General features: G+C 38.7%; 2 protein-coding genes across 5 annotated transcripts in view; one reads left to right on the forward strand and one right to left on the reverse strand.

Annotated features, from left to right (window-relative positions):
- Positions 1–26,040, forward strand: part of SLC36A4 (solute carrier family 36 member 4) — a 324,739-nt gene that overhangs the window by 85,130 nt on the left and 213,569 nt on the right. For all 4 annotated transcript variants that reach the window (XM_053656921.1, XM_053656919.1, XM_053656920.1 and 1 more), the window contains exon 3: positions 24,202–24,335. The gene's annotated coding sequence lies outside the window, so the exon portion shown is untranslated. The remainder of the gene's footprint in view (positions 1–24,201; positions 24,336–26,040) is intronic.
- Positions 24,136–26,040, reverse strand: part of DEUP1 (deuterosome assembly protein 1) — an 80,314-nt gene continuing 78,409 nt past the window's right edge. The window contains exon 14 of the mRNA XM_053656917.1: positions 24,136–24,312. Coding sequence (XP_053512892.1) covers positions 24,136–24,312 — 177 coding nt within the window. The remainder of the gene's footprint in view (positions 24,313–26,040) is intronic.

Below are 26,040 nucleotides of genomic sequence, written 5' to 3' on the forward strand. Positions count from 1 at the left end.
TGGGTGCTCCTATATTGGATTCATATATATTTATAATGTTTATGTCTTCTTGGTGGATTCGTCCCTTGAGTTTTATGAAGTGACCTTCTGGGTTTTTCTTTATGGCTCTTTTTTTGAAGTCTATTTTGTCTGATATGAGTATCACTATCCTGGCTTTTTTTTCCTGTCTGTTTGCTTGGAAACTTTGTTTCCAGCTCTTGACTTTCAGTCTGTGTAGGTCTTTTGTCCTGAGGTGGGTCTCTTGTAAGCAGCATATGAGTGGGTCATGCTTTCTTATCCATTGAGCTATTCTATGTCTTTTGATTTGAGCATTGAATCCATTTATGTTTAAGCTTATTATTGATAGGTACTTATTCACTGCCATTTTATTCTTCATTTCCTCTTGACCCTTGCTGATAGTTTCTATTTTCTTTTTCATGTTGATATAGTTTGCAGTGAGTTCATTGTAGTCCCCCTGTAATTTCTGGTAGCTCATTGTATGCGCATTGAACTTTCTGATAACCAGTGCTTTGAACTCAATATCTGATAGTTGACTTGCTTCTATTTCATTTAGCATTTTTCTTCTTTCCTTTCATTTGAGGATTGTTTCTTAGCCTTCCCAGTGTTTGTGAGACTCTTCTTGTTAGCTTCAGCTTCTTAAATTGATCTGTGCTGGGTTTATGGTATGAACTTCTGTGGTAGAACACCTGTGAGATTCAGTGGTGTACTCTCCTTGATCTCCCATGCTCACTGGTCTTAGGCTGTCATTTAAGTTGGCTCTGTGTTTGTCTTTGGGTTTTGGTTGTTTGGGAGTCTTTTTTTGTGGATTCTTCCCACCAGCTGGTTAACTGATTGTCCTTCTGTCCACCATGTGTTTTAATTTGTTGTGCTCGTGAGGGCAGGTTGTGTTGAAGCTAGTTCTTCCATATGTACAAAGTTTTGAGGATTCTCTTTGCTCTTGTTCAGTTGTTTGTAATGGGTAGTTTTTCCACTATTTAGTTATATTTCCAGATAGGTCCTGGATTGAGGTTTGTGTGGTTTCCACTCCCTCCTTCACCTTCTTCTGTTGTTATCTGTTGGTGGTTCCTTTGTTGTTGCCTTTCCTCTTCCAATGGGTATCCTGGTGTTCACCACTTCCACCTACTCTTTTTGTTATCAGTTGGAGAGGAAAGCAAAATGGTTTAAGACAGCAAGAGACTATTCTATGATATTTACAATAGCAGCCAGTAGAGAAGAGATAAAAGATCCTTTGGCTATGTATAGTGTTAATAATGATCTACAAGCTAACTTGCCACTTTTAAGAAAGGATGGAAGGAAGATAAGACTCTTGTTTGGGAGGGAAGGATTGTGAGTTGGATCTAGAAAGAAGTGAGGTTGTGGGAGGTCAGATTCTGAGGTAAGGGAGAGTAAAGGATAGTAAATAGGTGTAGTGTGTGAGAGAATAAAGTTAACAACTACAGTAATAGAGTTCAGGAAACTGTGAAGTGGGCTAAGGTCTGGGAGGGGTGTTGTGAACTATTTACAATTGTATGAAACAGTTATTATTTATAATAATATTAGAGCAACAATCATATGGCAGACTCTATGTGATCTGGATAACAAAAATAGGGAGGGAGTATAGGACCTTGAGTAGTGTGCTATAGGAACACAAGTGATGTGAAGGACAGTAAATTAGCAATACACTGTGGAAGAGAGAACAGGGGAAACCTTTCAAATGATACAATATAACCAGCCAAACAAAGAGACTATACAGAAAGAAGAGAAATACAAATCTACTATTAAAATAAAAGATGTAAGATTAATGGAAAAAATAATAATACAAATATGCAGTAACTTGCAGTTTCTCTGCAATAGCGATATGAAATTTGTCTTACTGTTTTAACTGTTGGGATTTTCCCTCTTTGGGTCCAACTCTGGTCCTTTCACAGTTCCAGATTTTTTTGTCTCTCTTGTGGGTATTAAAAAAAAAAAACAGAAGGGAGGAAGAGAAGATAAAATTGGAAAGAAAGGAAGAAGGAATAAAACAAGAAAGGAAAAAGGTATTGAAAGATAAAACAATAATAAAAATTAAAAAAAGAAAAGATTACTTAACAGTAACAAAAAACACCAGTTGTTGGTTTCAAACTGGCCAAACCAGTTTTTCTGGTCTTGTTGGCTGCAGCAGGCTGAGGGGCAAGCGATATGGCTTTTCTCCCTTCCCAATGTGCACTGAGCCAGTGATCACGGCCCTTGGGTGATCATGGTCCTTGGGTGATCACGGCCCCTGTGTGTTTGCCTCTTTGTCCTTATTCCTCTCTCTGCGACTTCAAGAAGCCAGGTCTCTCCTGGTGCTGCTTAAACCTTGTTTGGCCAGGGAGGGAGGGAGCAGTTGACCCGGCTCTCTCCCAAGGACTCTGTGGCAGGCCCACTGCTCCCAAGGACTCTGTGGCAGACCCAGTGCTCCCAAGGAGTCTGTGGGAGACCCAGCACTGGCATGGGGCACAGGGCGCTGGGTGCCGGGCCTGGGGCTACAGCAGCCCTGGTCCCTGCAATTGTCCTGGGACCTTATTGCCCTGAAGCACTCCTTACTGTCTGGTTTTTCAGTGTCCACTACAATTTCTGATCTCTTATTTTCATATATGCAGGGGTACTGTTGGCTGCTCTGTTCCTCCATAGATCAGCTAGGTTTTTCTCCCATGTGTAGGGGGAAGTGGAATCTGCTCCCTCCTACTCCATTGCCATCTTCCTTCTATCTGATTTTTTCAAGTATACTTTATTGATTATGCTATTACAGTTGTTCCACTTTTTTTCCTACCCTTTAACCCACTCCACCCTGCATTGCCCCACCCCCAGCATTCCTCCTCCCTTAGTTCATGTCCCTGGGTCCTACATGTAAGTTCTTTGGCTTCTCCATTTCCTATACTATTCTTAACCTCCCTCTGTCTATTTTGTACCTACCATTATGCTTCTAATTCCCTGTACCTTTCCCCCTATTCTCTACCCTCCCTCTCTCCACTGATGACCCTCCATGTGATCTCCATTTCTGTGATTTTGTTCTGTTCTGTTATAGTTGTTTGCTTAGTTTGTTTTTGTTTTTTAAGTTCAGTTGTTGATAGTTGTAAGTTTATTGTCATTTTACTGTTCATAGTTTTGATCTTCTTATTTTTAGATATGTCCCTTTAACATTTCATGTAATAAGGGCTTGGTGATGATGAACTCTTTTAATGACCTTATCTGGGAAGCACTTCATCTGCCTTTCTGTTCTAAATGATACCTTTGCTGGGTAGAGTCATCTTGGATGTAGGTCCTTGCCTTTCATGACTTTGAAAACTTCTTTCCAGCCAAGAAGTTGCCTACAAGGTCTCTTTTGAGAAACCAGCTGACAGTCTGATGGGAACTCCTTTGTAGGTAACTGTCTCCTTTTCTCTTGCTGCTTTTAAGATTCACTCCTTATCTTTCATCTTGGCTAATGTAATTATGATGTTTCTTGGTGTGTTCCTCCTTGGGTCCAACTCTTTGGGACTCTCTGAGCTTTTCTTTTCTTTCTTCTTTTTTTTTTTTGCTGGATTGGAGAATTTCTCATTCATTATTTGTTCAAATCACTTTTCAATTTCTTGGTCTTCCTCTTCTCCTTCTGGAACCCTTATGATGTCAGTGTTGGTACATTTAAAGTTGTCCCAGAGGTTCCTAAGCCCCTCCTCATTTTTTTTGAATTCCTCTTTCTTCATTCTGTTCTGGTTGAATATTTATTTCTTCCTTCTGGTCCAAATCATTGATTTGAGTCCCAGCTTCCTTCCCTTCACTGTTGGTTCCCTGTACATTTTTATTTATTTCACTTTGCATAGCCTTCACTTCTTCCTCTATTTCGCATCTATACTCAACCATTTCTGTGAGCATCCTGATTACCAGTGTTTTGAAATCTGCATCCGATAGGTTGGCTGTCTCCTCATTGCTTAGTTTATTTTCTGGACCTCCCTGTTCTGATCTGTTCTTTCATTTGGAACTTTTTTTTTTTTTTTGGTCTCAGCTCACCTGCTACATTGTAAGGGGTGGAGTTTTAGGTATCCAGCAGGGTGGGGCAACCCACTTAATGCATTTGCTAATATTTTGTTAAGAATTATTACATCTATGTTCATGAGGGATATTGTTCTGCTTTTTGGTATTGTCTTTGTCTAGTTTTGGTATCACAGTAATTTCACTTCATGAAATGGACTGGGAAGTCTTCTGTTTTTTGGAAGACTGTAAGGAATTAATATGTTACTTATTAGTTAAACTTGTGTTAAAATTTTCTAGTGAAACCATCTGGGCCTGGAGATTTCTTTATTTTGGTAGTTTTTAATTTATGAGTTCAGTTTCTCAAGAGTTTTAGGGCTAATCAAGTGATCTATTTGATATTGAGTGGGTTGTGGTAATTTGTGTTTTTCAAGGATTTGGTACATTTCAACTATTTTTTCAAGTAAATATTTGTGTTTCATAGCACTCATAATAGTGTTGTTCATAGAATTCCCCTGTTGTTATTTTGATTTTCTGATTTCTGCATGGTCTGCAGTGATATCCTCTATTTCATTTCTGATATCGGTAATATGTGTTTTCTTTTCTTTCTTTGTCAGTCTTGCTAGAGATATGTCAATGTGATTAATTTTTTCAAAGAATCAGCTCTTTTTTATTTCTTTGTTGTTTTTCTGCTTTCAATCTCATTGACTTATATTTTTTAAATTTCTTTTTCTTACTTTGGAGTTATTTTTCTCTTTTTTACTAGATTCCTGAGAGAGGAGCTTAGATTATTGACTTGAGACTTTTTTCTCATTTTTAGTGAATTCATTTAGTGCCATAAAGTTCCCTCTTGTCATTGCTTTAGCTGTTTCACACAAACTTTTTCTTTTTTTACTCCTTACCTGAAGATATGATAAAAATATTTTTATCCTCACCCAAGAACATTTTAATTTGCTTATTTAGAGAGAGGAAGGGGGAGAGAGAGACATCAATGAGAGAGAAGCATCAATTGATTGCTTTGGTTCACACCCAGACTGGGGATCATATGTGTCTGGAGCAGGGATGAACCCACACAACTTAGGGAGGGAATACATTTTACTAATTTTAGAGAGAGAGAGAGCACAGGATGGGGAGAGGGAGAGACAGAGAGAGACAGAGAGAAACATTAATGTTGGTCAGCCACCTCTCGTACATGCCCCAACTGGGGATCAAACCCATACCCCAGGCATGTGCTCTGACTAGGAATTGAATCTGCAATCTTTTGGTGTATGGAATGAGGCTCCAAACAGCTGAGCCACCTGGCCAGAGCCTCACAAAGTTTTATGCTATATTTTTATTATCATTCAGTTCAGTATATTTTTAATTTTCCCTTGAGACTTCCTCTTTGACTCATTGATTATTTAGAATGTTGTTTAGTTTCCATGTTTGGAGTTTTTTCTGGTATTGATTTCTTGTTCCTCCTTTTCCTATTTTTGATTTTCTAGTTTCTGTCATTATCTAGTTTGATTCCACTGTAGTGATAGAATTCAAGCCATATTTTTTCATTTCTTTTACATTTTTTGAAGTTTGTTTAAATACCTAGGGATATATTTTGGCATATGTCCTGAGGGCACTTGAAGAGAATGTATATATTGCTTTTATTGGGTGGAGTAATCTATACGTGTTGATTAAATTTTGTTGGCTGATAGAATTATTGATTTTTTTTCTATACTCTTATTGATTTCTGTCAAGTTCAATCAATTGACAAGAAAGGGTGTTGAAATCTTCCATTGTAATTGTGAATTTGTCTATTTTTAACTTTTTGCTTCATGTATTCTGCAGTTCCGTTTTTCGGTGTTTTCACATGCGGACTGCTTTTTCTTGGTGGATTGGCCCTTTTATCATTATATAATGTCCTCCTCTTTCTGGTCATTTTCTTTGCTCTGAAGTCTACTTTATGTGCCATTAACATCGTCCTGCTGCTTTCCTTTCATTAGTGCTTGCTCCAGTGTAACCTTCCCACCCTTTTACTTTCAACCTGCCTATGTTATTATATTTATTTATTTTTTTAATTCATTTATCTCTAGAGGGGAAGAGAAGGAGAGAGGGAGAGAAATATCAATGTGTGGTTACCTCTTGCATGTTCCCTATTGGGGATCGGGCCCACAACCCAGGCATATGCCCTGACTGGGACTCAAACCATGATCTTTTGGTTCGCAGGCCCACACTTAATCCACTGAGCTACACCAGCCAGGGCTATGTTATTATATTTAAAGTGAGTTTTTTGTAGACAGTATATATGGTCAGGTGATGTTTTTTTAATCCACTCTGCTCTGCCATCTGTTTCTTTTAATTGATACATTTGGACCATTTTATTTGATGTGATTATCGATATATCAAGGCTTCAGTCTGACTTTTTTTATTTTTATTTTTATTTTTCTGTTTTTTTTCTAACTTCATCTTGGTTACTTGGACATTTATGAAGAATTCTGTTTTGATTTATCTATAACATTTTTGACTGTATCTTTTTGTGTAGCTTTTTTATTGGTTGTTCTAGGTTACATTACATATACATAACTTACCAATATCTTCCAGTGTCACTTTGCCACTTCTATGGAGATGCAGTGGGCTTACCTCCTTCTGTTCCTTCAACCCTGCCCTGTGTGTAACAATTATACATTAAAATTATAACATAATTATAAATTATAAATTAAACATTAATTCTACATACAAACCATCAAACATAACTTCAAAAACAAGAGGAGAAAAACAGTTTACTGTATTTAACCATATTTTTACTATTTCTTGCATTTTTTATTTCTCCTGATACTCCAAGATTCCTACTTTTATTTATTTTATTTTTATTTTTATTGTGTTTACAGAACTTTAACAATTCCTTTAGGGTAGATGTTTGTGAGTGTTTGTGAGACTCTTCCCAGTGTTTGTGAGACTCTTCTTGTTAGCTTCAGCTTCTTAAATTGATCTGTGCTGGGTTTATGGTATGAACTTCTGTGGTAGAACACCTGTGAGATTCAGTGGTGTACTCTCCTTGATCTCCCATGCTCACTGGTCTTAGGCTGTCATTTAAGTTGGCTCTGTGTTTGTCTTTGGGTTTTGGTTGTTTGGGAGTCTTTTTTTGTGGATTCTTCCCACCAGCTGGTTAACTGATTGTCCTTCTGTCCACCATGTGTTTTAATTTGTTGTGCTCGTGAGGGCAGGTTGTGTTGAAGCTAGTTCTTCCATATGTACAAAGTTTTGAGGATTCTCTTTTGCTCTTGTTCAGTTGTTTGTAATGGGTAGTTTTTCCACTATTTAGTTATATTTCCAGATAGGTCCTGGATTGAGGTTTGTGTGGTTTCCACTCCCTCCTTCACCTTCTTCTGTTGTTATCTGTTGGTGGTTCCTTTGTTGTTGCCTTTCCTCTTCCAATGGGTATCCTGGTGTTCACCACTTCCACCTACTCTTTTTGTTATCAGTTGGAGAGGAAAGCAAAATGGTTTAAGACAGCAAGAGACTATTCTATGATATTTACAATAGCAGCCAGTAGAGAAGAGATAAAAGATCCTTTGGCTATGTATAGTGTTAATAATGATCTACAAGCTAACTTGCCACTTTTAAGAAAGGATGGAAGGAAGATAAGACTCTTGTTTGGGAGGGAAGGATTGTGAGTTGGATCTAGAAAGAAGTGAGGTTGTGGGAGGTCAGATTCTGAGGTAAGGGAGAGTAAAGGATAGTAAATAGGTGTAGTGTGTGAGAGAATAAAGTTAACAACTACAGTAATAGAGTTCAGGAAACTGTGAAGTGGGCTAAGGTCTGGGAGGGGTGTTGTGAACTATTTACAATTGTATGAAACAGTTATTATTTATAATAATATTAGAGCAACAATCGTATGGCAGACTCTATGTGATCTGGATAACAAAAATAGGGAGGGAGTATAGGACCTTGAGTAGTGTGCTATAGGAACACAAGTGATGTGAAGGACAGTAAATTAGCAATACACTGTGGAAGAGAGAACAGGGGAAACCTTTCAAATGATACAATATAACCAGCCAAACAAAGAGACTATACAGAAAGAAGAGAAATACAAATCTACTATTAAAATAAAAGATGTAAGATTAATGGAAAAAATAATAATACAAATATGCAGTAACTTGCAGTTTCTCTGCAATAGCGATATGAAATTTGTCTTACTGTTTTAACTGTTGGGATTTTCCCTCTTTGGGTCCAACTCTGGTCCTTTCACAGTTCCAGATTTTTTTGTCTCTCTTGTGGGTATTAAAAAAAAAAACAGAAGGGAGGAAGAGAAGATAAAATTGGAAAGAAAGGAAGAAGGAATAAAACAAGAAAGGAAAAAGGTATTGAAAGATAAAACAATAATAAAAATTAAAAAAAGAAAAGATTACTTAACAGTAACAAAAAACACCAGTTGTTGGTTTCAAACTGGCCAAACCAGTTTTTCTGGTCTTGTTGGCTGCAGCAGGCTGAGGGGCAAGCGATATGGCTTTTCTCCCTTCCCAATGTGCACTGAGCCAGTGATCACGGCCCTTGGGTGATCATGGTCCTTGGGTGATCACGGCCCCTGTGTGTTTGCCTCTTTGTCCTTATTCCTCTCTCTGCGACTTCAAGAAGCCAGGTCTCTCCTGGTGCTGCTTAAACCTTGTTTGGCCAGGGAGGGAGGGAGCATGACCCGCTGACCCAGGCCCACTGCTCCCAAGGACTCTGTGGCAGGCCCACTGCTCCCAAGGACTCTGTGGCAGACCCAGTGCTCCCAAGGAGTCTGTGGGAGACCCAGCACTGGCATGGGGCACAGGGCGCTGGGTGCCGGGCCTGGGGCTACAGCAGCCCTGGTCCCTGCAATTGTCCTGGGACCTTATTGCCCTGAAGCACTCCTTACTGTCTGGTTTTTCAGTGTCCACTACAATTTCTGATCTCTTATTTTCATATATGCAGGGGTACTGTTGGCTGCTCTGTTCCTCCATAGATCAGCTAGGTTTTTCTCCCATGTGTAGGGGGAAGTGGAATCTGCTCCCTCCTACTCCATTGCCATCTTCCTTCTATCTGATTTTTTCAAGTATACTTTATTGATTATGCTATTACAGTTGTTCCACTTTTTTTTCCTACCCTTTAACCCACTCCACCCTGCATTGCCCCACCCCCAGCATTCCTCCTCCCTTAGTTCATGTCCCTGGGTCCTACATGTAAGTTCTTTGGCTTCTCCATTTCCTATACTATTCTTAACCTCCCTCTGTCTATTTTGTACCTACCATTATGCTTCTAATTCCCTGTACCTTTCCCCCCTATTCTCTACCCTCCCTCTCTCCACTGATGACCCTCCATGTGATCTCCATTTCTGTGATTTTGTTCTGTTCTGTTATAGTTGTTTGCTTAGTTTGTTTTTGTTTTTTAAGTTCAGTTGTTGATAGTTGTAAGTTTATTGTCATTTTACTGTTCATAGTTTTGATCTTCTTATTTTTAGATATGTCCCTTTAACATTTCATGTAATAAGGGCTTGGTGATGATGAACTCTTTTAATGACCTTATCTGGGAAGCACTTCATCTGCCTTTCTGTTCTAAATGATACCTTTGCTGGGTAGAGTCATCTTGGATGTAGGTCCTTGCCTTTCATGACTTTGAAAACTTCTTTCCAGCCAAGAAGTTGCCTACAAGGTCTCTTTTGAGAAACCAGCTGACAGTCTGATGGGAACTCCTTTGTAGGTAACTGTCTCCTTTTCTCTTGCTGCTTTTAAGATTCACTCCTTATCTTTCATCTTGGCTAATGTAATTATGATGTTTCTTGGTGTGTTCCTCCTTGGGTCCAACTTCTTTGGGACTCTCTGAGCTTTTCTTTTCTTTCTTCTTTTTTTTTTTTGCTGGATTGGAGAATTTCTCATTCATTATTTGTTCAAATCACTTTTCAATTTCTTGGTCTTCCTCTTCTCCTTCTGGAACCCTTATGATGTCAGTGTTGGTACATTTAAAGTTGTCCCAGAGGTTCCTAAGCCCCTCCTCATTTTTTTTGAATTCCTCTTTCTTCATTCTGTTCTGGTTGAATATTTATTTCTTCCTTCTGGTCCAAATCATTGATTTGAGTCCCAGCTTCCTTCCCTTCACTGTTGGTTCCCTGTACATTTTTATTTATTTCACTTTGCATAGCCTTCACTTCTTCCTCTATTTCGCATCTATACTCAACCATTTCTGTGAGCATCCTGATTACCAGTGTTTTGAAATCTGCATCCGATAGGTTGGCTGTCTCCTCATTGCTTAGTTTATTTTCTGGACCTCCCTGTTCTGATCTGTTCTTTCATTTGGAACTTTTTTTTTTTTTTTGGTCTCAGCTCACCTGCTACATTGTAAGGGGTGGAGTTTTAGGTATCCAGCAGGGTGGGGCAACCCACTTAATGCATTTGCTAATATTTTGTTAAGAATTATTACATCTATGTTCATGAGGGATATTGTTCTGCTTTTTGGTATTGTCTTTGTCTAGTTTTGGTATCACAGTAATTTCACTTCATGAAATGGACTGGGAAGTCTTCTGTTTTTTGGAAGACTGTAAGGAATTAATATGTTACTTATTAGTTAAACTTGTGTTAAAATTTTCTAGTGAAACCATCTGGGCCTGGAGATTTCTTTATTTTGGTAGTTTTTAATTTATGAGTTCAGTTTCTCAAGAGTTTTAGGGCTAATCAAGTGATCTATTTGATATTGAGTGGGTTGTGGTAATTTGTGTTTTTCAAGGATTTGGTACATTTCAACTATTTTTTCAAGTAAATATTTGTGTTTCATAGCACTCATAATAGTGTTGTTCATAGAATTCCCCTGTTGTTATTTTGATTTTCTGATTTCTGCATGGTCTGCAGTGATATCCTCTATTTCATTTCTGATATCGGTAATATGTGTTTTCTTTTCTTTCTTTGTCAGTCTTGCTAGAGATATGTCAATGTGATTAATTTTTTCAAAGAATCAGCTCTTTTTTATTTCTTTGTTGTTTTTCTGCTTTCAATCTCATTGACTTATATTTTTTAAATTTCTTTTTCTTACTTTGGAGTTATTTTTCTCTTTTTTACTAGATTCCTGAGAGAGGAGCTTAGATTATTGACTTGAGACTTTTTCTCATTTTTAGTGAATTCATTTAGTGCCATAAAGTTCCCTCTTGTCATTGCTTTAGCTGTTTCACACAAACTTTTTCTTTTTTTACTCCTTACCTGAAGATATGATAAAAATATTTTTATCCTCACCCAAGAACATTTTAATTTGCTTATTTAGAGAGAGGAAGGGGGAGAGAGAGACATCAATGAGAGAGAAGCATCAATTGATTGCTTTGGTTCACACCCAGACTGGGGATCATATGTGTCTGGAGCAGGGATGAACCCACACAACTTAGGGAGGGAATACATTTTACTAATTTTAGAGAGAGAGAGAGCACAGGATGGGGAGAGGGAGAGACAGAGAGAGACAGAGAGAAACATTAATGTTGGTCAGCCACCTCTCGTACATGCCCCAACTGGGGATCAAACCCATACCCCAGGCATGTGCTCTGACTAGGAATTGAATCTGCAATCTTTTGGTGTATGGAATGAGGCTCCAAACAGCTGAGCCACCTGGCCAGAGCCTCACAAAGTTTTATGCTATATTTTTATTATCATTCAGTTCAGTATATTTTTAATTTTCCCTTGAGACTTCCTCTTTGACTCATTGATTATTTAGAATGTTGTTTAGTTTCCATGTTTGGAGTTTTTTCTGGTATTGATTTCTTGTTCCTCCTTTTCCTATTTTTGATTTTCTAGTTTCTGTCATTATCTAGTTTGATTCCACTCTAGTGATAGAATTCAAGCCATATTTTTTCATTTCTTTTTTCATTTTTTGAAGTTTGTTTAAATACCTAGGGATATATTTTGGCATATGTCCTGAGGGCACTTGAAGAGAATGTATATATTGCTTTTATTGGGTGGAGTAATCTATACGTGTTGATTAAATTTTGTTGGCTGATAGAATTATTGATTTTTTTCTATACTCTTATTGATTTCTGTCAAGTTCAATCAATTGACAAGAAAGGGTGTTGAAATCTTCCATTGTAATTGTGAATTTGTCTATTTTTAACTTTTTGCTTCATGTATTCTGCAGTTCCGTTTTTCGGTGTTTTCACATGCGGACTGCTTTTTCTTGGTGGATTGGCCCTTTTATCATTATATAATGTCCTCCTCTTTCTGGTCATTTTCTTTGCTCTGAAGTCTACTTTATGTGCCATTAACATCGTCCTGCTGCTTTCCTTTCATTAGTGCTTGCTCCGGTGTAACCTTCCCACCCTTTTACTTTCAACCTGCCTATGTTATTATATTTATTTATTTTTTTAATTCATTTATCTCTAGAGGGGAAGAGAAGGAGAGAGGGAGAGAAATATCAATGTGTGGTTACCTCTTGCATGTTCCCTATTGGGGATCGGGCCCACAACCCAGGCATATGCCCTGACTGGGACTCAAACCGTGATCTTTTGGTTCGCAGGCCCGCACTTAATCCACTGAGCTACACCAGCCAGGGCTATGTTATTATATTTAAAGTGAGTTTTTTGTAGACAGTATATATGGTCAGGTGATGTTTTTTTAATCCACTCTGCTCTGCCATCTGTTTCTTTTAATTGATACATTTGGACCATTTTATTTGATGTGATTATCGATATATCAAGGCTTCAGTCTGACTTTTTTTTATTTTTATTTTTATTTTTCTGTTTTTTTTCTAACTTCATCTTGGTTACTTGGACATTTATGAAGAATTCTGTTTTGATTTATCTATAACATTTTTGACTGTATCTTTTTGTGTAGCTTTTTTATTGGTTGTTCTAGGTTACATTACATATACATAACTTACCAATATCTTCCAGTGTCACTTTGCCACTTCTATGGAGATGCAGTGGGCTTACCTCCTTCTGTTCCTTCAACCCTGCCCTGTGTGTAACAATTATACATTAAAATTATAACATAATTATAAATTATAAATTAAACATTAATTCTACATACAAACCATCAAACATAACTTCAAAAACAAGAGGAGAAAAACAGTTTACTGTATTTAACCATATTTTTACTATTTCTTGCATTTTTTATTTCTCCTGATACTCCAAGATTCCTACTTTTATTTATTTTATTTTTATTTTTATTGTGTTTACAGAACTTTAACAATTCCTTTAGGGTAGATGTAATGATGGCAGATTCTCTTAGTTCTCCTTCACCTGAAAATGTCTTGACTTCCTCTTCATCCCTGACAGATACTTTCGCTAGGTTTAAAGTCTGGATTATGGTTCTTTTCTTTCAGCACTCCACCATACTGTGCCACATACTTCTGGCCTCCATGGTTTCTGATGAGAAATCTGCTTTGATAAAAATTGTTGTCTCTGTATAGGTAAGGTATTGTTTCTCTCTTGCTATTTTCAAGATTTTTAAAGTTTTTAGAAGTTTGACTATAATATAGCATACATGAATTTCCTTAGGTTTAGACTGATTTGAATTTGCTTAGCTTTTTGGGATGTTTTCAGGCATTATTTCTTTGAGTACTTTTTAAAAAATATTTATTTTTAGAGAGGGGTAGGGAGGGAGAGAGGGAGAGCAACATCAATGTGTGGTTGATTTTTGTGTGCCCCGAACTGGGGACCTGGCCCACCACCCAGGCATATGCCCTGACTGGGAATCGAACCAGCAACCTTTCATTTGGCAGGCCGATGTCCAATCCACAGAGCCACACCAGCCGGGCACTTTGAATACTATTTTACCTCTGCCCTTTCTTTCCTCTTCTTTCAAGACTCCAATGGCACAGTTTTTAGATCCTTTGTTGTTGATTTTTTTCCATTGTATCATCTCTTGGTTATTCAGATTGGGCAGTTTCTGTTATTCACTGATCATTTTCTCAGTCCCCTTCAGACTATTGTTGAGCCTATCCACTGAATTTTTATTCGATACTATAGTTTTTAGTTCTGAGATTTCCATTTGGCTTTGTGTCTTCTATTACTTTGCTGAAACTTTTCTGTGGTTTCATTTTTTTCAGGCATGTTTTTCATCACTTGCTGAATCATTTTACGATGGCTACTTTTAATCCTTGGTAGATAATTCTAACATCTGTGTCATCTTAGTGTTGTCCTGTGTTGATCGTCTTCCTCATTCAACCTGAGATCTTCTATGCTCTTGGCATGACATGTGGCTTTCGATCGAAGCCTGGCTATTTTGGGCATTATATTACAATGCTGGATCTTATTTAAATTTTGTGTTTTTACAGGCTTAGTCTGACAAAGCCCAAGCGGGGAAATGGGGGCAGCATCATGACTGCCAGATGGTAATGGCAGCCTGGGTTCTGGACTCAGCTCCAGCTGACACCCGAGCAGAGGGGCTTCTCATCACTGCCGGGTTGGGGTGGGAGCTGCAGCTGCCCAGCAGACTTTTGCTGATATCACACTGGCTGGGAGGTCAGGGGTGCCTCATGACTGCTTCCTATACTCCAGTGACACTGTGACCAGAGTGGGGACCTCCTTTCCACTGGGGTGAATGTGCAGCTCTCCGCTAGGCCTCCACTGACACCACCCTAGTGGAGAGGGCGAGGGTTGACTTGATGTTGCCTTGTGAGGACTCTACACATAGATTGCACTGAAAGTGCTGAGGGTGATGCCTCACTATCTGCCAGCAGGGACGAAGGTTCTGCTGCTCCGCTCAGCCTTCTCTGACACCACTTCGGTGGGGGGTTTGGGATGAGGGTGGAAATCCAGGCTGCTGTGGGTGGGGGCCATGTTTTTTTCTTGTGGTATTTGACTGAATTAGAGTGGTTATGGTCTAAAAGTTTTCTGCCTTTCTATGCTCCTCTTTCCTTATCTTTTGTCTGAAGAGAACAAGCTTTGCTGGGGGCCTTTTGGTTTGCACCCACTGCCATTTCACATTGTCCCCCTTTTTAGTCTGGAATATATGAGTGTATTCGTTCACTAGAGCTTCTGTAAAAAAAGTATTACAAACTGCTTGGCTTAAATGGCAGACCCAACATTTGGGGTGCCTTATACATCTATCATAGTGTCTTCAATGAAATAAATGCATTCCTCCAAAATGAAGCTGTATGTTCGGGTCATGAAATCCTTTATTTTCTTAAGTGCATATATTTTAATATTAAAACTAGTGACTGAACTATGTGTTTATTTCCCAAACTCTGAGACTGCTCTTGACTCATTTGTTTTTTTTAAACCACGGTATTGTGACATGATTGACATACAAAAGGTGGCACATATTCATGCACACAACTTCATAAATTTAGAGGTAAATATACATTCATGAAAGTAGCACTATGATCTATGCCATAAATGTATCCATTACCCCCAAAGTTTTCTCCCTCCCTCTTGTTTTATTGATGGTTTCAGAGCTTCATGCGTGTATATATACATACATGTGTGTCTACATGTACACACATGTATGTACATGTGTGCATGTGTGTGTGCACACGTGCGTGTATATTTATTCTCCCAAAATTTTTGGGTGCATCTCTTGTTAATAAAAATCTTTGGTTATAAATTAAACTTCATATGTAGCAGACTTTTTGTTTGAGGCTAAAGAGGTGTTTTAGTTTGTTTACTCATAATTTTATCTACCAAAGTCATTTGAGAATGACTCATCAAATAATTTATCTCAGCCAAGAGATGTGTTTGGGATTGAAAATGGTTTTAGCTCAAACAGTACCTACTTTTGGAAGATTTTCCCCAAGCTGATGAAAACGAGAAATTTCAAAGTTGCAATATTCTTGTCTTCAGAAACAGAAAAACAGAAGAAGTTATACCAAATGGGAAGAATGTTAGCTTGATTCTTTTGTGTTTCATCATTTGAACACATGAAACTTTCTGATGAAGAGCGCTCTGCTGTTCACGCCTCTGGTACAACAGGAAGTCTAGTTAGTGTGCGCCCTTTGGCCTCATCTTACGTAATAATTTCTTTAGGCAGTTCGCTATACCTGACAACAGACACATTGACCAAATGATATGAAAGCGTAATTCTTTATTTTGAGGGAACGCACATCCTTATCATTTCTGTGTCAGTCAGGTCCCCCTTAACCAGCAGAGGTCTGGATGGCCAGGTGTCTGCTGTCCATGGCAAAGCAAGTGTGGTTAGTGTGGTTCATTCCAACTGCTTAGGTCCTTGGGCATTTGTTTTTCCCCTCATTGGCAGGCAAGAAGGGAAAGGGTATTTATTTAAATTGTTAAGTACAGCCTCTGTCATTAGGTGCCTTCCCAAGACGGTTTATCTGTGAGCACCATGCTGAGTGTTAAAGGCAGTGATTCTTAATGGGGCTGTAAAGGAAGCAGAACCCTGGTCTGTGGGCAGCATCAGGTTTTCAAGGAAAAACAAAAACTTGGATGGACTTGGGCATACAAAAGAGGATTGTGTTTAGTGGTGACTCTTGGAGAGTGGGAGTGGGGGTCACTTTAAAAAGCCCTGTGTCTGTTTAGAGGCAGTGTTGCCTAGTAGAGAGAGTATGGACTTTGGAGCTTCACGGATGGGCCATTTTCCACATATCTGACCTTGAGATAAATCACTCAGTCTTTTAGGCCTCAAAATTAATTGGGCCTAATTCTTATTTCAAGGGGTTATTATAAATATTGAATTGAATTTGAAAGTCACAAATCACTGAAACTGACTAAAGAAGAAACAGAAAATCTGAATAGGCCTATAACAAGGAAAGTTTGCCATGAAGAAAAGCCTAGGCCCAGATAGTTTCACTGGTGAACTCCACCAAACACTTGAAGAAACAATGCTAGTTCTTTATAAAATCTCAGAACATGGAGGAGTAAAGGAAAGTTTTTAGTTCATTCCATGAGGTGAGAAATAAACCTGAGATCAAAGCCAGACAAAAGCATGACAAGAAAATTACAGACCACTATTCCCCATGAACACAGACATGAAGATCTTCAACAAAATATCAGTAAACCTATTGCATCAGTTGGGTACTAGCCTATCAGGGGTGATCACTTTATAAGTTATGTGAATGTTTAACTACTGTACTGTACAGCTAAAACTAATATAATATTGTATGTCAGCTGTAACTGAAAAGAAACAAATTAATTAAAAATAAAAAGACAGTGCATCTCTTATAAACAGCAAAAAAAATAGTAGTGAACCAAACCCAGCAACATATAAAAAGGATTATACATCATGATCAAGTAGAATTTATCCCAAGAATGTAAAATCAGTTTATACTAAAAATAAATTAAAGTAATATGCTATATATTAATAAAGGATAAAAAACCCCACATGATCATCTTAGTAGATACAAAAAAATCATTAGACAAAATCTAATATCCGATCATAAAAACTCTCAATGAACTAGGCAAAGTAGATAGGAACTTCCTCAATCTGATAAACAGCATCTACAAAAACCTATAGCTAACATCTTACTCAATGGTGAAAGACTGAAATCTTTACCTTATGACCAGAACCATGGTTGCTGTCACTTCTTCAATTTAACATTGCATTAGAGTTAACTAGTGCAATCAGGAAAGAAAAAGAAATAAAAGAAACCTAGAATGGAAAAGAAGTAAAAGCTTCTTTTTTACTGAAAGACAATATGATCCTGTATATCAAAAAATTTAAAAAATAACCCTGGCTGGTGTGGTTCAGTGGATTGAGTGATGGCCTGTGAACCAAAGGATCACTGGTTCGATTCCCAGTCAGGGCACATGCCTGGGTTGTGAGCTGGGTTCCCAGTTGGGGGAATGGGAGAGGCAACCACATACTGATGTTTCTTTCCCTCTCATTCTCCCTAAAAATAAATAAATAAAATTTAACAAAATTGAGAAACACACACTATTTGAATAAATGAGCTCAACAAGGTCACAGAATACAGGAACAATATACAAACATCAATTGAATTTCTATTTATTAGCAATGAATAATATAATAATAAAATTAGGAAAACAATTTCATTCATAATAGCATCAGATAGAATTAAAAACTTAGGAATAAATTTAACAAAAGAACTGTAAGACTTACCCATTGAAAACTGTACAGTATTTCTAAGAGAAGCTAAAAAAGATCTAAATAAATAGATATTTCATATTCAGTGATTAATTGGAAGACTCTATATTATTAAGTGGTAACTTACCCCACATTTGGGGAGAATTACCATTTTAATTCCTATCAAATCCCAGCAGGTTTTTTGTTTGTTTGCAAAAATTGAGATGCTGACAAGCTAATCCTAAAACTTATGTGGAAACACAAAGGGCTCAAAATAGCCAAAACGTCTTGTAAACTGGAGGATTTACACTGTCCAGCATCAAAACTTCCTCCAAAGCTACAGTAATTAAGACCCTGTGGTACTGGCACAAAGACAGACATATAAATCAATGGACCAGAACTAAGAGTCTAGAAATAAACCCTTAAGTTTATGGTCAATTGATTTTTTAAAACAGAGGTACAAGACAATTCAATGGGGAAAGAATAGTCTTTTCAAGAAGTGATTCTGTGACAATAGCTATTCACATGTAAAAAGATGAATCTAAGCTCTTGTACCACACAAAAAACATAATTCAAAATGGGTCATTAACCTGGTGTAAAACCTAAAATTATAAAACTTTCCAAAGAAAATATAGGAGAAAATATTTGTGACCTGGAGTCAGAGAAAAATTTCTTACATATTATGCCAAAAGCATGATCCATAAAAGAAAAAGATGATGAATTGTACTACATCAAAATTAAAAATGTATGGCTTCAAAAGGGACCATTATGAAAACGAAAAGATAAGCCACAGACTGGGAGAAAATATATGCAGATCATATAACTGATAAAGGCTTTATTTCAAAATGTGTAAAGAATCCTTATAACCCAATAAGAAGGAAAATTATTATAAAATGGGCTAAAGATTTGAAAAAGACATTTCACCAAAAAAAGATATGTGAATGGTCAAAAAGCAGAAAAGAAGATGTGCAACATGATTGGTCATTAGGTAAATGCAAATTAAAACCAGGATGGAATACCTCTCCACACACACTGAAATGTTATCATCGAAAGTATAGACAATAGTAAAAATGGGAGAGGACATGGAGAAATTAGAACCCTTATCCATTGCCGGTGGGAATAAAAATGGTGCAGCTACTTAGGAACACAGTTTGACAATTTCTTTTAAAAGTTAAATGTACATTTACCATGTAACTCAGAAATTCTACTCCTAGAAACCTACTAACAGAAACAAAAACATCCACACACAGACTTGAATGTTAATGTTCGTAACAACTTTATTCATAACAGCTTCCAAACTGAAAACAAACGTCCATTAGCTGGTGAAATGGATAAATAAAATGTCATTTATTCATACAGCAGAATACTATTCAGCAATAAAAAGAACAACATATTTATACATGCTACAATGTGAACCACAAAAACATACTAAATGAAAGAAGCCAGATGCCAAACCCCACATATTATAAGAATCCATTTATGTGAAACATCCAGGTAAATCATAGAGACAGAAAGTAGTTTAGCAGCTGCCTGGGGCTGGGCATGGGGACGGGGAGTGACTGCCAGTGGGGTCTTTCTGGGTGATGGAAACATTCTAAAACTGAGGTGTGGCATTGGTTGCAAGCACTGTAAATGTATTAAAAGTTATAAAATTATCCCCTTGAGTGAGAGAATTTTATGGTGTGTAAATATTTCTTCATAAAATGTTAATGATTAAACAAGTTTAAATGATCTTATAGTGGCTGGCACATGGTCCTCGATAAGTGGCAGTATTATTCACGGAGGACGTGTTTCATCTTCTGGGCTTGGACCTGTTGCCTCAGAGGGCGAGGATGGCAAGGAGTGCTACAGCCAGCACTTACGGAGTAGTGAGTTCTCACTGTGCTCCACACACCTTGCTAACCGCTCTGTGTACATTACCTCCCTCAGTCTTCCCAACAGTCCTCTGACACAGGTAGTATTATTATGCCTGTTCTACAGATAAAGAAATGGAAGCTTTGTTAAGGTCACAGGACCAAGGCATGGAGAACCCCATTAGCCTCCAACTAATTTAACTTATATTGAGAGCCTTTAAGACCTAAGAATTTCTAGTCAGGTCATGGGGCCCACCAGGTGGCTCTGAGCATCTCTTCATTCTATACTTGGCCCTGCTGAATCTTTCCCTGTTTGAAACCTTGATACAAATATTAGAGGTCACCTGGCAGTTCAGCTGTGTGATGAGACTGTTAGTTGCCATAACAGTAATTATCTGCCTGCCTGAGACTCATGTTCATCCTTGTTATAAGACTGTGACCTCTCTTGCCCCATGGTGGAGGATGGTGACATGAGCCACTTCTAAACATTGCCTGATTGACGTCTGTGACTGGGGCCACAGTTTCTACCTTACTTCTGCCCTGGGAGGTCCCTGGAGGTCAGGAAAACTTTTCCCCAGGGGTTTCCCTCAGCCAGAACTCAGTAAGCTTATGGTCCATTCACTCTTTTCCTTGGGCCACAGTGAAGCCTCACTGTAGGACAAAAGAGTTCGGAATGTTTTATTGCTCAGGATTTCGCTCCTGGCAATGCTGTATTCTGTGGGGCTCCAAGGGTTGGGCAGAGTTTCAGTTGCTAGTTGAGCTTTAAGTCTTTGGGCCCAAATCCGTATCACACTTTTACCACCTTGTTTTAGTCCTAAGATTCTTATGGTTTCATTGGCTCTAACCATTAAACACATGGCTAATGTTCTGTACTAGATTTCTATTAGATATTAGCTGAGGTCAAGTGTGAGTGAAAAATCTTCCCCATACCCACAAGCATTCAGACAAATTCACAGTTTGTGTACTTTTCTGCAGCTGACCATTTGATATATTTAGTATTTTGTCATTGTACCCTAAACTACCTCAAATTTCTCCTACTCTTTGTCTTTGCTAAAGGTATTCCCCATGTCTGGATTCAATCCACTGACTGATCACTAATCAGTTAGCCCCCATGGCCAGGCCCTGGGCTAGGTGCACAGGGGAGGCAATGAAGCCTAGGAATACGCCTCTCTTCTAGGAGATTTCAGACTGGTTGGAGGGACAGAAAGCACATATAGAAAGAGGAAATTACATTAACTGAGTTAACGGGATGGCGAGAGAATAATTCCACATCATTGTTACACTGCAATTGGTTCTAGATTACCTGTGTCAGATTAATCACGGGTGAGGTTTAGCAGGGACCTAGACAAGTGCATCTCCAGGGCAGGCCTCTCTAAGCAGGCAGTGGATGCTGAGTAGCTCTGATTGCTCTCCTGGGGTGGGAGCAGAGAGTCAGGGGCTGGGTCGGGCTGAGTCTCAGAGCAGTTCTGTCGACAGATAATCAAGACTTATCTCTCATTTTGTTTTAATTGAAATTTGGGGGTAATCTGTGAATTTCCAGCAGCTTTCCATCCCCCAAATTGGCTTAATTTCCACTCCAGTTCATATGCTCCTGGATAATTGAGAAGTGAAAGTATATATCTAAGCCTTTATGAGGCAAAAGTTGACTCAAAGCTCACTTCCCCTTTGCACTGACTTCCAGTGTTCAAATGGTGTGGGCTTTCTCTTGCTTCTCTCCTTATACTCCTTCCCTCACGTTTTAGCTAAATCATGTGCTAAACTGGCCTTTGTAATATGGGGGTCATAGCCATTGACATGGTTTCTGCATGAAAATGCATTCTGTGCAAATAACAGAGCAATCTGGTCCTCCTTCAGTTCCTCCCATGAGGATGTTGGGGCAACTGCTCCATGGAATGAATCCCTTTGGTCTGTGGAGGGAAGCCAGGGGAGTGGAATGTGGTGGACAGCGAGTGGGCCTTACTCCTCCCCTTCCAACGTTCAACCAGAGCTGCTTCATTTCAGTCTTGGTTATATGTTGGCCTTCAGCATATGAATTCCTTTGAATACCAAATCCTGTTGTTAGGCAAAAAACTACTGAAGACCACTCTTATAAGAAAGCTGGTATTAAGTGGTATCTAGTAATTTAAGAGAAGTTTGCTTATGAACTTGAAATAACAATCCAGAGAGGCAAATGTACTGTTAGTCCTGGACATCCCCTGCGTGCATGCCCTCTCGACTCTAAGTTCTGAGAACACTGTAGCCTAGAGCTTTATTTTACCACCCGACTTTCAACCTGTCTTAATCCCGAAGAGGATGAAGTGGCATTCAGATTTAGGGGATTACACAGGGACCAGAGGGAGAAGGGAGGGAATTTCAGGGGAAAAGGGGAAGGATTCACAGGAACAAGTATAAAGGACACACGGACAAAAACTAAGGGGGGGTGGAAATGGGAGGGAGGTGGAGAAGGCGAGGGGGGGTGGGCTGGGATGGGAGTAAAAGACAAAAAAACTGTACTTGAATAATAATTAAATTAAAAAATAAACAAAACAAAACAAAGTTATGTTATCTTTAAACTTTTGTACGAAGGTTTTAGACTTTTTAAACTTTCCCTAAATGTACTTTTTCTTCCTATCTTCTTAAAGTAACACTGAAAATTATTTTGTTTTCTTTGCATCCAGGTTAGAAATTATTAAATAATTTTAAAGGATTGTGATTTCTAGAATTTTTCTCTTGTGGGGCTTTTTTTGGGCACTAGAGGCGCTGTACTCCTCTGATGTTTTCGTCATGAACTAGCTTCTGCAGATCCAGCCTGGTTCGCCATCTGCTTGCTTCTCACAGCTGGAGCCAGGAATCAGGAGCCAGCCCACTCTGCCTTCTTTGCTCACCATGATTCTAGGAAGTTTCTCAACAGCTTCATTTCCAGGAGTAAGAACACGAGCCTTGCTGGCTTCACAGGCTTGTTCTGAAGTGAAATGAATTACAACGCTATGTGAAGGCACTCTGCGGAGATCAAGAGCTACACAAATCTACATGGTCAAGTCGCCCAGAGTGAATCGGACTCTGGGTTTCTCACACTGTCAGGATGGGCGGGGTTGGACGAAATGGCGGTTGAACTACAACCCTGAAAAGACGGCTGACGTCAAACCAGGGAGCTGAAAGGGCGGGCTTTATCTGCCTAGAAATTTGAGCCTGAGGAGAACCACCAATGATGTTTTGCCACTTTCTTCAAAGGGGACCAATCAATCCCCAGCTCCCGCTAAGAGAGCCAACCAAAATAAAACCGCGCCACATTCCCTGCTTGGGCACGACTTTCCGGCCCCACTCTGGGGACTGGAGAACCTCGCCGAGGTGCACAAACCCCAATAAAGCTCTGTACTGCCTAACTGTGTGGGTGATTGGCATTTCTTCCTTGGCGGAGCCTAAGAAGAAACCTTTCACACACGACAAGGACATTTGTTATTTAAAGGCATCTTGACATATTCTTTAGTCATTTGAGGCTGAATTTCTTTCAAGAGAAAAAGAAACAATAAAAATGGTGAGACTTACCTTCAGTAACTACATAGGGATTTTTCCACAATCTATTTATATAAACATCATTTATAAAGAAGAATAATGGGCTATCATGTGTGCATATTTGTAACTTGACTTTATTATTTACTCCCATGCTATTACTGCTCCACACAGATCTGGCACTTAAGTCCATAGAATTTTGCATTCTTTTATTAAAAACAGAGGTATCACAAAGGAGAAGGCAACAATAGCAATGCTTTATGTTTCACTTCTCTTGTTCATGTCCATGAAGTAATTGGTATTAACAGGAAAGCATTCATATTTTGCACATGTATTTTAAATGTGTAAACAGCACAGTCCATTGTACCAAAACAAAGAGATATTATAATGAATGCAGAAATAGTAAGCCTAGGTTTTTTTCCCAAAAGAGGTTGTAGAAGGTTTACATAGCTCAAAACACTGAATATTTTTTATTTTTAAAAATCCTTGAGTTTTCTAACTAGTACAACTGAGCTGCACTTGATTCATTAATATTTGGAGTACAGTACTTCCCTCATTTTGTGTTGTGATAGAGGAAATGGGTTTCAGGATACATGATTCAAGTGGAAAAAACTGCATATTTATTCTAAAATATTCACAGACTGAAAAAAAACTTTTGGAGTAGAGATGATTATTTTATAGTAACTCTACAGCCAAATAATTTATTATGTTAATGCAGAAATATAAAGAGCTTTTTCAAACAAAATACTTACTATTTTCTAGCTGCCTTACAGAAATGATTTACTCAAGAAAACAGAACAAAATTTCTTAGTGTCATTAATCAGCTTTGTAAATATTTTGCCAGAGCTTTTTTTTTTACCCTTGGGATGGGGGAAACAAATAAAAAAAAGTTTAAAAGCTCATATGTGCCTATTTTGTTTTAGCTTGGTGTATTTATTAAGAGTAAATTCTGTATGTCTTTGCAGCTCATCAATATGTGTGTTCAGAAGTTTCTCCAGTTCTTTTGCACGCCTCTCTTCCTCCAGAAGGAAATGCTGTGCAGCCAAGGAAGCTGGGAAGGACATGTCTGGGGGAGACTGAGGAAAAAAAGAGAAGTTAGGTGAGGATCACAAAGCTTTTTTAAACCTTCCTGTTTCCAGGCGTCCCTCATCCCTGACATACTGTCAAGTACTGCAACCCTTAAGGAAAGAATGTACCTCAAGCTGAATTCCCTCTACTGGTGCAATGCGGCCTCTAATGAAATCCTCAAGGAACTGAAACAGCACAGCTCCGTTACGTTAAAAAGCTCTAGAACTGATTATTACAGGGGCCAAACACATACGCAGGGAGAATGCAATTACCATGAAAGCTATCGAAAACATACTGCACCAATTTGCAAAGCCAATGATTTTCATCTGAAAATAGGCAACTCTGACACGCTAAAGTAAAGATTATAGTAGAATAGAGCAAAGAATGTTTATATAGGAAAAAATCAAGATTGGCTGTGAAAGGGGGCTAATTGCTGCTTGGAGTTAGTTGGGTCAGGAGGGCTGGCCCTGTGATCTATCTCAGGGGGAGGAGTGGCCTCTAGGCAGGGAGGCCCCTATGCTGGAAGGGATCTTGTTTGTCCAATTATCGCTGAGAGAGCTTCAGCAATGAGTGCTCAGTTCGACCCTTCATGTGATGAGGAAGTGCTCATTTAACTGACCTACTTTTCAGTGCTTACTTTTACACACACACACACACACGCAATCTGTGGCTGAGGAATAACAGGGAATATCAGATCATTTTATAGCACTTCACTCAAAACAATTTTTAAGTTTATTTAAAAATGTAAGTTGGGGAAATTTGTATTTAAGTTTCCTAGTTCTATGGTCCCTAGACACTGCTTCAGCTTTTGATTTTTAAGAAGAATGGGTTTGAAAAGTCAACAATTTGTATGCAGGTGAACTTTGTTATAGAGGGTCTAGTTCACAAGTCTGGCCTCTGCCCAAAGTGTATGGATCATGGCAGATGACAGTGGAGTGCTGCAAACTCACTGAAGCAGTAGCCCCAGCTGGCGCTGCTGTGCCAGCCACGGCATCTTTTCTAAAGTAGAATGTCACAGCTGTGGGTACATGGAATGCTGCTGTTGATCTGGCAAAGGTGCTCTTTTTAATACCGAGTAAGGAGTAGGGAAGAAGCAGTTAGCATTAACATGAGCAGACAGGAGTACATTCCATGTTTTTTGCCCCACATTGTGTCATGTTAATGAGGCTGTCACAATAAATTCTGAAGGAGCCTGGGTCATCTGGATATGCCAAGGACTCCAAACTATAGAACATCAATCATATATTAACATTAATATCACACTAAGATGAACACCCGGTGAACAAGAAGTGGCAAGACATGTGCTCCAGAGAGTGAAAGACAAAACCCATCAGTGATTCAGGGGCTCGACAAAGTGTGTTCAGGTGTCAGTGATGTGGACCATGTCAACATTATCTTCTCTTAAGCACAAATTAATGCACCTTGCATTTCTTATCACTATGAAAGAAGCATAAAACTTGATAGGTCTCTTCAGGTTTCATGTTTTGGAGGTAGCATGTTCTACTTTTGGGTAGAATAACCTGACTCATTTATTGGGGGACACAAACTGCTCTTTTTGTTGTTGTTGTTGGTTGTTGGTTTTTAGCAGGGCCCAGAGAAAAGAAGGGCTCTGCAGTAGGGTGGAAAAGGGGTACAAGCAGTCCTGTTACTGGGCCAAATCAAATGACTTACTAGAATAATCTTTGGCAGAGAAAGATGCCATGTGGAGCTTCTAGCAAGTCTCAATGGGAAAGTGG

The sequence above is a fragment of the Artibeus jamaicensis genome, unplaced genomic scaffold (genome assembly GCF_021234435.1).
Source record: "Artibeus jamaicensis isolate MK-2021 breed Jamaican fruit bat unplaced genomic scaffold, CSHL_Jam_final scaffold_3128, whole genome shotgun sequence".
In the NCBI taxonomy this organism is placed as follows: Eukaryota; Metazoa; Chordata; class Mammalia; order Chiroptera; family Phyllostomidae; genus Artibeus; species Artibeus jamaicensis.